The 14,281-nt window shown below is 38.2% G+C and overlaps 1 protein-coding gene across 2 annotated transcripts in view; it reads left to right on the top strand.

The window, feature by feature from the left end:
- Window positions 1–14,281, top strand: part of fibcd1 (fibrinogen C domain containing 1) — a 200,350-nt gene that overhangs the window by 107,313 nt on the left and 78,756 nt on the right. For both annotated transcript variants that reach the window (XM_012866217.3, XM_012866218.3), the window contains one exon: window positions 423–559. In XM_012866217.3, coding sequence (XP_012721671.1) covers window positions 423–559 — 137 coding nt within the window. The remainder of the gene's footprint in view (window positions 1–422; window positions 560–14,281) is intronic.

Consider the following 14,281-nt stretch of genomic DNA (forward strand, 5'->3'; position numbering starts at 1 on the left):
CAATTGCAGGAAGAGGCAGTTCAATGAATACTTCCTTTAAGGGCCTGAACACAAATAAATCCCAAAATTGTATCTATTTCTATCTGTCAGAAAGTTATATAAATACCTTAGCCCTGCAATGTTCACAAGCATGCATTGTTTTGTGATGGTCTCTGACAGAAAATCACAAATAAAAAAAGTATTTTTTTTGTGGTTGTGATGTGAAAAAACGTATGATATGTTCAACACATTGTTTGCATTGCAAGATATCAGTAAAATGATTGGTTTGCAATTGAAATAAAATGATTAATCTAACATAACCTGAATATGCCACATCAACATCTGTCTCTAACTACAAGTCAGTTTGAGACAGCTCCTTTCTCCTTGAAAAGCCATAGGGGGCCTGATTTATTTAATGCGTCCTTCCTTTCACCTCTTCCAAGGCTCTCGCCCCCGCGACTGCGGCGATCTGTACGCCAGTGGTCAGAGAGAGGACGGCATCTACTCCGTGTTTCCCGTCCACCACCCTACGGGCTTCCAGGTCTACTGCGACATGACCACGGACGGAGGAGGCTGGACGGTGAGTCAGTGCCCATCCAGTAAAATACGCATAAACACAAAGCTCTTAAGCTTTTTTGTGCCTTTCTACTCAGTCAATACATTTATTCCAGGGTCATAATCAAGATGAAAACAGGTAAATGGAATAGGCCTGTGGGCCCTTTCAACCCATCTACTTTCATAAATCTCCTTTTACAGACAGTATCAAGCGTCCTAAGTAAAAGGGATTCACCAAACCTGAATCCACCTGCACGCATTAATTCAATTTAAGGCACTCATCCATCCTTTAATGTTGTATACATTTTTTTCCTGAGCACCTGGTGTAATTACAGATGTAGTGCCTCAGGATTCTCATGTATTAAACATTTCATCAAAGTTTCATGTAACATAATAACAAGGTGAGCTCGGCATCAAGTTTGAAGTGCACCTTCTTTAAAATGCTTCCAGGAGATTTTTTTTTTTTTTCATGTCGGACAGACTGTGGATTTATTTTTTTTTGTCATATTTCAAGTCATTGCTGAATGAAATAAGAAGAAGGAGGTGCCGGATGAAGAAAGCTATTAGAACAGCACTGAGCCACATGACATGTTCAGCCAGCGGAGGTAAAAAAAAAAAAAAAAAAAGTGCCATTATAGCAAAAGCGGAGATTTAAAACCAGTTTTAATCTAAATTGCCTGCTGACGCTGAGATGCCTCTTCAGATGGAAGTGCAGTTTAGGGGGGACAACATGCACGGGCAGCTCGTTGGAATAAAGCTTCTATGTAATATATTTTATCATTTATATGCCTCAAAGGCACAAAAACTAAGTTGTTTATATTATAGGTGACAGATTTTCATCCTGCTCCTGTTTTCTGACAAAGCTTTGTGATCCTAAAAAAAGGACATATAGAGACAGACATTTAGAGCTCCTCTAAGCATTTGTAGTTATTCTCCCCAACTCCAAGATCTGTCAGTTTTCTGGACTTGCTCAAGTAAACAATCCTGTTTGAATATGACTGTACTCTGGAAGTACAGAGTCTACTGGGGGGAAGGAGACGGCGAGGTGAACAAACACTCTCATGCAGCGGTTTGAAGCTATATTGGGAATTGTAGTTCAGATGTATTTTGCTCACACAAGCTCTTTCCAGTTAGAGACATTTGTTTCCTTCTGGTTCTGAGATGTACCAAAGCTGTCCTCAGGGAAGGCAGAGAAGCCCCTAATGTGGAACAAGAAATTTCAGCCACTTAACTCCATCAACATTTTTAATCTCATCTTCTTACAGGTTGTGATGCAATAAATAAAAACATACGAGTGGAATCCATCCAGTGCAGAACAAAGTGATGCAAGTTGTCTGAAAGGTGTTTCACATGTTTTAGGAGAATAAATACATTTTCAGAAGTTAGCAAGTTAGTTAAACTTGATGTGGTGATGCTTTGATGTATGTTTTTTTTTTCTTTTTTTAGAATATACATTTTGCTTGACTTCTACAGGATGCAGTGCCAGCTACATATTTTGGCACTTCTGCTAAAGACACATGAGTAACAAGCCATGGAATATGGGTAGAAAAACAGACAGTAACAGGCATGGTAAGACAATTTAGAGCGAAACAAAGAAAGAATCTGGCGTAGAACAGCGACAACCAATGAGAAGAGATACAGAGGTCTGTATTTCTTTTAACTGTTAACTGTAATATTGTGTTTGATAAAAGAAAAAGAAATAGCAGAAGTTTTCCATTCATTAAAAAACGGTCTCGGGTGTCCTGGGCATCTGGATCGATGAAGCGACGGCAGCCGTTTCTGAGCGATGTTGTATTCAAAAACGGAAGTAAAGACTCCGACAGGCTGCCGCAGTTTATGATTCAGAAGCTACTTCGCTATGTTTGTGACTCTAAATCATCTTACAGGTCATGAGTCCGAATTATTTTTTTCCTCTGTCAATTTAAGGATGTTCACTTGAACAGAGAATGTTTTTTTCTCCTTCCCCTCAGCCTGTATCTTCTCCATGGTGGACTTACAAATGTGAAACTTACATATAAACTAACTTTCAATTATAATTATTTTGCCCACCCATTTTTTTATTGAGCCGACTTGCAATTTCTGGCTACGCCACTGCTGCTGTGTTTTTGGACTCAGAGGGGATAAATTTCAGGATGCAGGTTCCATCTTTTCTTAAACGGTGATGTTGTAGCTTCACCTCTCTCCCTGTAACTCTCACAGATAACTAGGAAAAGGGTGCCGTCCGATGAAGTGTCTTCAGACTCTTCCTTTCTAACAAGCCCGCTCTACACAGCGTGCTCCCTGCCAACCCACATAAAGATCACATTAAACGTGCAAATGTTTGCGTCTGATCCCATGCCATGGTGCTGTGAATGCTTCACATGAGTTATTTCCGCACGTCCGGCTTTTTTTTTTCTTGTTTCTTTAGTTAACCTGCGTCCTATGGTGTGGACACACTTTTTTTTTTCTTAATCGTTAATGAACCGCCTTTGTCTCTGTGTGGACGAGGCCTACATAATACCAAATCAGCTGAACTGACACACTCACAAAAAAACTGTAACAGAAATAATACTCAATGTACAAAGATCAAGGATGAACTAAGGAACTGAACATAAAGCATTGATTAATATGGCAAGGCCTAAATGAACATACTGTTAATAAATAACAAGGAAATATAAAAAAAAAAAAACTGGAGAATGTGACAGCTTTTAATATGTGTTTACCAGAGTTGCCGATAAATGTATGAAGGTGTAAAGACGTCTCAGCTGATTGTTTTCAATACAACCAAATTTCAACACCTTTAAAAACTGTTTTCAGTCCCTATTTGCAAACACATCAATTTGTCAAAAGTAACAAGAGTGAAACTATTAATATTTTCACAATATTTGCAACGTCAAGGCTGCTAATTAAAATAAATAGAGCCGCCTCGTCTGTGTCTAAAAGCAAATCGCTGCGCACTTTCCTCCCTAATCCTTATGACAGTGAGCTGTGTGTTAACACTCATGCACGCTTGTAAATCTGTCACTGTAAATCTCATAGGCAAGGTCAACCCCCCCACCCCACCCCACCCCAGTCACATGAAGCAAATCTGTCAGAATGACAAAGTTCGAAGCAGCGTACGACGGCGCAGAGCAACATGCGGACCTGTCGGTGGCTGGGTGGCTTTGTGTGTGTGTCCATCTATGCATGCGTTCTGCATCAAAGCGAGGTGGCCCTCCACCGCTGAGCAGAGCCGTTTTTCACGACGCGGGTTGCCGCTCATGCCGTCCAGAAAAAAAGGATTTCCACCGCTGCTCAGATTGAGGTGATAACAAGCAGCTACTGATCCTGCCTGGAGTGTTGAGCTGCTTGTGATAATCTCTGAGCCTCATTAGGAGATCAGCATTGTGTAGTCCAACAGGAGCAGGTAGCGGGATTCTCGGGGAGCCGAGTGGCTTACTGTCTGCTGAGCTTAAATAAGGAATGAGCCATATGCTGCCACCTCATTAGCATAGTTTGACATACTGTTGCAGACAGACTGAAAGATGAGCAGGTTACTTAGAAGAAAAGGGAGGGAACAGATGAGCTCTCGAAGGAGAAAAAAGAGGGAGAACGTGAGAATGGGACATAAAAAAAAAAATCACAATAGAGGAGCACGAATGTCATTTTTCTTACTCCCCTGCAAAGGCATACTTCAAAAATGGCCTATAATAAAATCTTTCTCTTCTGCTTTATTGGCAGTAAAAGGGGGCTCTTGGGGAGCCTTGAAGATAATGGAGTTATCTCAAGTGGCCCTAGATTTTGATACCAATCAGTACAATTACATCATCAGTAAATTTTGACCTTTCAGAGTAGGTTTCTTTTTTTAATGTGTCGTATTCCTGACTACACCTGAATGCACTGCGCAAAGCAGATACGTGTTTTTTTTTTTTTTTCTTTTTCCCTTCACATAAAAGATTTATCCTTTGCTGAGAGAGCCTCAGTGAAAAATCCCCAAAAAGTCAAACCTAAAGCAGTCATAAAAAAAAAAGGCAAAAATGATCAAAGGCGCTGTTTTCCATAATGCCACGCTAGATTCAAGCTGTTCAAACTAGCCTAGGACAGCCACCCACAGACAGCCACGGCTTCAAACTTCCGGAGTGAGGGATTATCCTCTGCAATCATGTAAGCATAAAACTATTCAGTGAATAATGAAACCTTGGGGGTATTTTTGTCGTCCCAACCATTCATACGATAAATTACTCATTACCAGATTTCTTTGCAGTGTTGCCTCATCAGTTTTTAATAAATGCTTCAAATAGTACAAAAAGAGAAGCGCTTCCCACGGGGATCTGAAAAAGCAGATAACTGTTCACCACACTTATCTGATTTATTCAAAGATCGAGAAAAACGACGTCCAAAAAGAATGTAATATTTGCGGGTTTAAGCAGATCTAAAGCGCAATAGAGATATACTTCAGCTGAACATGTGGGCTGAATGTCTCTGGGTAGAAAAGGACCTCAAGAGGAAGACAAAAAAAAAAAAATCACCGATTGTGAGTATTAACACAGGTGGGAATCACTCAAAACACAGTTGCAGCGGTAATGTGAACAGACAGAGCAAGCCACTGAACCAGCCGGAGGCCATATCCATTTAAACGATGCTTCTTGCTGTACTTTTGAATGTTCACCACTGAACCTGGTGGTTTCTCTCTGGATTTGTGAGCTTATATTTCAGGTAATTTCTATGCCAAGAATTAATACAGGAAGATGGAAACAGAAAGTTTAAGACTTATATTAGGAGCACAATGTTTATTCTATCTATCTATCTATCTATCTATCTATCTATCTATCTGTCTGTCTGTCTGTCTGTCTGTCTGTCTGTCTGTCGATCTAATTTGAATAAAACAACTAAAAAGTGTTTATTCTATCTGTCTGTCTGTCTGTCTGTCTGTCTGTCTGTCTGTCTGTCTGTTGATCTAATTTGAGTAAAACAACTAAAAAGTGTCTTCGCGACAGATCTCTTAGAACGAATAACCTTTGGTTCATCTGTTTTTGCTAGAGAGCTTTTGTATTCCTTTTAGTCACATATCCACTGTATTTTTGAGGGAAAAAAGGATAATGTATCTGAAATTCTAGATATTGGACTGAAAACCTATTGTAGCAAAAAAACAAAAACAAAACAAGAAACAAGACAAAACCAAGATATTACAAGAGGGTCTGGCTCATTGGAATGGAATAGAAAGAAATACTGTATGACTCACAACTTTTGCACAGTTAATGGAACTGTGAATGCCTGCGAATATAAAATAAAAAATGGACAAAATGACTTGTCTCCAGAAGTTTGGCAGGAGAAGAATATTTTAGTATTACAATGTTCCATTGTGAGTATTTCCCTACATATCACCTTATAGTTCGCTCTTCATTATCCAGTCAAAGAAGATACAATCACATTTTTCTAAAGTTTTCTATGCCTGAAAGTAGATCTTTGCGTAACTAAATGAAATGCAAACTCCTAATCTCCAGGGGGAAAAGCAGCACATTGTCACTTTATATCTGGTCTCCCTTAGTTTAAAAATGCCACATCCAGTAAATTAAACAGTTTTGTAAGGGAAAGAATGCCGATTTTTCAGCTCAGAGTAGAAGATGTACAGCCTCCTTATCCTCATCCTCATCATGAACTTTAGCTTCAAATCCCACTACTATCAGTGTGTCTCAGAAATTTGGAGTTCAAACCATTTTTCCTTTTGCGTTTTCTTTACACTTCAGCAAATAAAATTGTACGGCACTTTATATATTTTGTTAATTTCATAAAGCATTTAGCTTATATTTATCTGCACTTAAGATCTGGCATTATGTTGATTCTTTTTTTTTGTCTTTGTCACTGACGTTACATTCGTTTTAATGGCACACAGGGATAATTTAATGGATGTTGTATCAGTTGCCTTAGTGACAAATTAATATGAATCAATGTTTTGCACTATTTTACCGCGTTGTGACTATTCAGTGCATAAAGATATCGTGATAAAACTCCAGAAGAAACAATCAGCAGGAAGATGTGTAAGTGTGTACATTGTTATTATCGTTATCGTTATTGCATTGCTGTCTATTCTCTATGCGTGTTTGTGTGCCTGTGTGCATCTGTGCAAAGATGTTGGATGTTGACAGTCTCCAACCAAACAAAACCAAATGCTTAAATTGTATCAGTTAATCAATCAATGCTTAAGGGCATGAGAAAAAATTTTCAAAGAGTTTGTTGCAGCTCATTTTATTTTGTTTTTCACAGAAAAAAAAAATAAAATTTCAGCTGAACTGTACAGAATGTCACATTTAAAGAAACATGAGAGTGGTGCTTACACTTTTGCAATCCACTACATGCGATCAAAATTAAATGAAGATTTACAAAACATAGGGCAATTTAATCTAAAACCACGCTTCTTAAACTGCAGTACATGTACAGTACTACAGCTGGTTCCCTTTTGCAGTACTGAGAAATATTAAATATATAATTTCCAGGAATTCCCAGATTAAAAGAAGAATGAACAATGAACCAGTATCAGATCTTAGTGACTACTTAATGTTATGTTTACCTTTTAAGTTAGCACATAAATCTGGGAAGAGTAGCAAACATTACAGTAGTAAGCAGCCTAGTGTAATAATAGAGATTTGGCCATTTTAACTAATAAGGCCAATGAGGAAATAAGTTGTTTGAGCCTACCACCTATGAATAAATCAATCCTTATCCTTGGAGGGTGCTGGTGCCTATCTAAATAGATCATTGTGCAGCAGGTGGAGTTGTACTCACCTCTCCCCCGCTGACCATTGGAGATAGGCAGCTACCTATGACAGCTCACCCAGTGTTTTTCTGCTAGGAAACAGAGACCCTGTCTAAGACGATAAAATTATAAAGTTTGACCAATAATGTAACAAATCATTATTTTAGAAACTGCAGCCTGTATGACATTGACACCACATAAATGTGACAGCATTTCAATCTGAAAAACTCACACAGAAAGAAAAGGCAATTAGAAGAATTTTATTGATACAATATTTTAAGAGTTTGGCGCTCAGACCTCGGCAGGAAAAATTCACGCTGAATTATACTTCAATATGCATAAGCAGGCGTATGAGAATAGGGATATTTCCCCCCGGGCCTGAAACTGGTGGTGGAGTGGAGATAAATAAAGTTTGTTCAGTCCATATGATGATCTGTTTGAGCTAGATGTCCAACTTGATAAACACAGGTTTGCATGAACTGTCCATGATGAGCAAGCATGAAGCGACTGTGGAGAGGAAAAACTCCCCTTTGGGAAAGAAACCTCTGGCAGAACCAGGCTCAACATGGCGGTCTTCTGCCGGACCATTTTAAGGAGTGACGGGGAATTCCATAAGAGTCCAGGAGGAATTACACTCTGATAGGAACGAGGTTGAAGGAGGACCGTAGGAAAGCCAGGCGGAGCTTGCTACGATGGTGGAGAAGGGGATGGAGGTGGGTTGAATCCAGTCATCAGAGTCCAGACAGAAGGCTGAGACAAGGATGTGGAGTTCTTTTAAGATGAACCCAGGATGCTGATTGGCTTCTAGGAGTAGCAGTTCAAAGCTGATTGGCTTGCGTAGGAGGCTGATGAGTCTCTGATTGATGGAGGCAGGCAATAGAGTTTCTTCAGTTAGAATTTTTGCTTAAGCTCCATTTCTGAGAGGGACAAGTTTTTTTGGAAGTTTTTGTTTAGTTTTCGCTTCAAATATAAGTATATGTGGATGACATTGTAGTTACATTTGTATATCAATAATGGGATTTGGTTCTTTCCTATGAGGCAGTCATACTGAAATTTAAGGTTTGCAGTTGGTAAGAAACCCATTCCCACAGTTTCAACTTCAGTTTTGTTGCTTGAAGTAAAAAAAAAAAAATCTTAACAAATAACTTGCGTCCTTCTGCCAAATGCAGTGTCAGGGTTTTTTTTTTTTTTTTCTCCTTTCAATCCATAGCATTGTTCTTAAATGTAAAGAAAACAAGTTAAGATTATTGAAATATTTAAAAAAAGAACTGCTGAACTAAAAAAATATTATGAATTATTTTAACCAAAACTGTTTTATAGGAACAACTGCTCAAATTATGAATCCTAGAGGTAATGCAGTTATTAAAAGGAAACATTTTTTCAAGCCAGCGAGAGGAGAAAATACGTCATTATGGCTTGGTGGGAATAGTTGTCAGAGAAAATTGCTCGGTATTACTCCAATGCCATAACTCAGGCTCTGGAGACCGAGTCGGCCCATAGAGGTAGAAGAGAGGATGGCAGACAGGACATAAAAGAAAAGAGATATCATTACTGGGCCCCACACCCATCGACTCATGAGAGCACACGCCGCACATTCTGCCTGCAGGTGTTAACATTATTCAAAGTCTGAAACCATATCTCAACACAACAATTGAATAAAAATGAAACCTTCATCTGTATATATAGGCAATATGTGCTCATATGTGTTTACAGTTTATCCAGTCAGACAGTTAATCCTAAAAGCTGTACACATGCAACCTCTTACCATCCGGAGCCTTCGGGTGACTGGCCCACATGTTTTAGTAAAGAGATTTCAGAGGCCATTTGAATAAAGCCTCTTGGGTCAGAGCAGAATCTTCTATTATTACTATTTTATTTGTTAAAAGGAAGGGACTAAAAATGACCACGGCTTTTTTAATAATAAATGAGAGTAGATATATCAGAGTGCAGCGTGGGTCTGCATTATCAAATAGTGCTTTTATCAGAAGCACTGCAATCACTCACAAAAATTCCATTCAGCTAAGAACTGAAATGTAAAAGTTTGAGATTGAATGTACGATTGTGCACATGTTCTATTACTCCGTGAGAGGAAGTGCCTTTGGAGCGTCGCAGAGTGCATGCTATAGGCTTTCCGGTATCTCTACGGTTCAGAGGTCTTCAATATTTCATCTCTTAGTTTGATAGTTGATTGAACATAAAGCAAACGCAGGGCAGATTTGTGTGCAGTTGCGTCTTATCTGTGCATAATATGTTTTTAAAATAAACTGGTTAAATTCAGAGTTGAATATAAGCTCAGCTCAAAGCGTATTACCTTTCTCTTTGACCAGATTCAGGAAACATCTTTAGTCTGATTTTCATGTCATTATTGTATATATATATATATATATATATATATATATATATATATATATATATATATATATATATATATATAATCTTATTTTTTAAAATGATGTGAATATTGTGTGTACACTCCAGGTCTGGCATAAAGAGAAAGGATAGTAGTGAAAGAGGAGAAAGTGAGCTTTCTGCTGCATTATCACTAGGAGTGTCAGACATGTCCTTCTGGATATTAGTGCCATTAGAGCCATGTGCAGGCTATGGTGGGAAAGGTTAGAGATCTGTAAAAGGCTTGCCGCGGTAGCATGGGGCTGTAGTTTTTTTTTTTCCCCCAACTATTATATGAACAGGCTCAAAAAATAGACCTCCAAGATTCAGGGATGCTGTTTGGTGTTAAAAGCAGGAGGGGTGCAGGGTAGAAGAATCATTGAAAAGACAACTTATCCAAACATCCACTGATCAATTAGACTGGTGTCTGTTGTTCGTTTTTACTCTTTCCAGGAACGTACGGTGTGCATATCTATGAATGTCAAACCCCCACACAAGCTACCACCACCAGATCCTGCCAAACCAACATAGATCAACTGTTTTGGTTGTTTTAAGTGTTTCGTGATACTTCAAAAGTTTAGGCAAGTAGCAATTTTCATGTAGCTATTCCTAAAAAACCCTCCCTCATTTAAATGCTGTAGAGTGACTAAGAGGAAAAGGCCTTTGTGAAAGATCCTATTTATAATAAAAGATTAAACTAAGTAGTATAATTCTCAAATTTCCTAAATATTTTTGATGAACTTCAAACCAGTAATATAAATCAAAAAAACACTTTAATTTAAATTTAACGGATAGTACATAAATTGTTGTGAGGTATCAAAACATGTAACAATTATTTCTTAAAGTGAGATCTTTTTCTTTTTTCTTACCAAATAAAAAAGGGTAGACTTTTTCCTAAATATTTAATTTTAAGATCATCTTGCTGCAATAAAACAATTTACCAGGGATGGTTATAAATGTGTAGCATGCTGTACATTCTTTATTGTAAATAAAAATACATTTATAAAACGTAATCACTGTTAGCTCTTGTCTAATCAATTGTCTATATTGTGCAGGCCCTTTTCTTTTTTTACATACTATTTTTATGCCTCCACAGAGATCGACTTGAGGTAACCCACTTTATTTTATTCCATGAACCTTAAGAGAATTTTTATTTTGTATTTTAGTAATCAGATCACAGTTGAAACTAATGTAGAAAAAATGTTAAATACATAGAAATTAGCGTGTTTGTGTGTGTGTGTGTGTGTGTGTGTGTGTGTGTGTGTGTGTGTAAGAGAGAGCGAGAGAGAGAGAGGATAAAGAGAGAGATTTTCTGCATTGTGCTTCTCCTCGGTTTTTGTTCGCTGCTGCTGCTGCTGCTGCTGCTACTGTGTTTGGGGCACATCTGTCTTTGTGATAGGATTATAAAATGCTCCCCGACAGATGTTTGCAGTCCTGTTTGAAGATAGCAGTTGTGCCTGGTGCTCTGAATTTATGAGTGCTTTCATCAGGTTGTGTTGAATTTGTTACCATATCATCAATACCTTCAACAACATTACCAAATTGCTGGCAGTTGCTACGTCAGTCTCTTTTGATCCATCTTCTTGTTCGTGCTAGTTTTATTAACCAGAAAGCGTTCATTTTTAGGCTATTTTTTATCATACTGCGTTCATTTGGCTCCCGCCTGTGATAATGATTTTTGTTGGCTATTTGCATACGGCCCATTTACCTTATCCCGAAGAAGATGCATATCCTTCAGAAATGTTTAATCCATAATTATTTCTGGGGATTACACAATGATTCATGTCCCTTTGGTTTTTCCCGCCTTTTGTCACATTAAAAAACACATTTCATTGAAATTGTATCTTAGACCAAAACAGAGTAGTAGCATTATGGGACGCAGAAGGAAAAACAGACATGGTTTTATCCATACAAAAGTGAAAGATGTGGTATGCACCTGTATTCTGCAGCCCCAAGTCAATAATTTAATAAGATAACACTATTTTGCTCTAACTGCAACCACAAATCTTTTGGGGTGTATGCCGTTAGCAGCTTTGCACATTTAACAGTGGAAGTTCTTACCCACTCTTTGCAAAATAGCTCAGTTTCAAATAAGATCTGTCAGCAACAATTTTTTAATCTTGCCACAGATTCTCAGTTGGGGGAATTCTGCAGCCTCTTCCATAGGCTGTTTATCTGAAAAAATGCTCTTTTTGCCCAGCATGTCAGTTCAGGTGGATAACCATGTCTTGGCAGCTGTGAAGCTGTGCCGTACTATTTCAATTTCCAGATGATGGGCTGACCATTGCCCTGTCACATATTAGGATGTTGTTTCATAACCGAACCCTGCATTAAATCTTCCCCCAACTTTATCCCAGACCTGTCTGACCTCTAAGAAACCTCTGAGGCCTTCATAGAACAGCTGTTTTTTTTATAACTTTACATTATGCACAGTTAGTCTAACTGAGTTATTCAATTGAAGTAATCAATAAATGTGATTTTCTAAAGGCTAATTTGGTTGCACTGACTCCTGTGTAGGTGTATCAGCGTAAAGAGGCCTGAATGTAAAAAAATAAATAAAAAAATAAGCTATGTACCCTTTTTCTTTCTGCTTCATAAATATCAAGTTGATGTGTTAACCTTACATTTTAAAAAAGTTCCAAGTGGGTATACAAACTATTTCATACTACCTAAAACACTGTACAAAAAAACCTTGTGTTCATATATAATACAGCTACATTTATGAAAGCAAATTCAAGGTCACTTTACTACTAACTTACAAAAATACTTCAGTTTTACATACTTGCTAGCCTATATCTTTATTAGAGTAAAGATAGTATAATCTCCAGGATATTCATTTTAAATATGCATTGCATATTTATATTTTGCCACATTTATTTAGTAGGTTCTGTGTGTCTTCTTTACGTGTTTGTGTGAATGTCTTAAATTGTTGCTGTTGAAAGGAGACCCCTGGTACTTTCACTTTCATGATTTCGCTATGGGTTGAGGTTTGTAATCATTATGTGAAGATTATATTGTTGCCGCCGCCACAGACTATCATCAAGTGACATCTGTTGCCAATGCGCCAAACATACGAACATGGTGTGCTCACTGCGCGTAAATGCCAGGAGCTAACAAGCTATTGGCACCTTCCCTGTTTTCCACGCAGTGACGTGCCAGATTGTAAATCTCCCAGAATCAGCTTTGGAGTGCTTCTGTTGATTCTTTCCTGTGTACTTCTCTGTCAGTTTGGGTGTCCGTCTGTGCACGCTGCAAGCTCCCTGTAGTTGACAGAAAGCCTACTGAAGAGCTTAAGGCTGCTTGTTAAGTAGCCTTCATCTACTGCAGAGATTACAGGCAGCTTAATGTGATCATGCCAGTGCCCCTTGAGAAAGCGTTAGGCGAGATGGTCGTTAAGGATTGGGATTCGCTTGTTAACGCCTGCCGGTCCTTACTGTTTCTGCTGAAATGGTTCACTTGGAACTCAGACTGACCACGTACCAATTATAATGTTCTTTATGTTTCTCTTCATTACTGTGCAAAGATGATGCATTTAGGATGCTCTGCTCGTTTATTTCTGTAGATATGTTTCTTGTTACTATGTATCAAGCAGATATGGTAGAGCTTTAAACTGGAGCTAATGTTTTCTGAGGAATGGTCACACAGTTCCCTTTGCAGGGGAGGAACAACCCAAGGGACTTTTAACTGTCTAGTACTTTAGTTTATGGTGACTTGCTAACACAGAGTCTTTTACAAAAGTTGTAAAAGCAACTGCTGCACCTTGCACAGACTCTTTATGTCATCTGGAGGGCCCTGCTACAGCTGTGCTGGATGTAAAAGCTTCTTAATAGGTAGAAAAAAAAGAAAAATAGATCAGATACTTTGTGCCTGATTTTCAATCAGTGATTTTTTTATGCTGTCACTGATTTAAGCCTGTTCTGATTTCTCTCTAACAATTATAAACAGAAAAAAAAATGCTCTTCATCTACTTTGGGATAAATAGGAAAAACATAAACCTTTCTTATTCTTCTTTGAAATACTTCAATATTTCAGATCATCAAGGAAATTGTACTTTGCTGTTTTCGAATGACAATTTCATTTATGGAGAGAAACAGGATTCCAAACTATCCATCCATCCATCCATTTTCTAACCCGCTTAGTCCCTTGGTCTTTTGTGATAAAAGTGATTGCTTCCCCTTTTTTTTGAGGGGAGGGAGTGCTGAATTCAATGTCCTGCCCTAACCTGTAGAATCAGGAAAGGGGAGAAAAAGAACTTCATAAAGAATGGTAAAAAACTTCAAAAACAAACAATCTAAAGAAATTAAATAACAAACAGAGAAAAAATAAGTAACTGAAATGTAATATTCTGGGAAGGTTTATGAAGGCTTTTCTAAGGCTCTTAAGACTCCAGTGAATCATAGTTAGATACGTCCAACGAGTGACTGGCCCACCTAAATTGACTGAAGTCAGAACAACACTGAAAGAACTGGATGTCTCGCTTGCCTCAGCTAAAATTAGTCTTCATGATTCAGCAAACAAGGACGAGACTGGGCTAAAATGACATTTCTGGGGGAGATCCAGATCCACTGGACCGGAAGAGCACAAAGGACAGTCTCACATTTACCAAAAATCATCTTAATGATCCCTAAACCTTTTGGTTAAATATAT

The sequence above is a fragment of the Fundulus heteroclitus genome, chromosome 8 (genome assembly GCF_011125445.2).
Source record: "Fundulus heteroclitus isolate FHET01 chromosome 8, MU-UCD_Fhet_4.1, whole genome shotgun sequence".
Lineage (NCBI taxonomy): Eukaryota > Metazoa > Chordata > Actinopteri > Cyprinodontiformes > Fundulidae > Fundulus > Fundulus heteroclitus.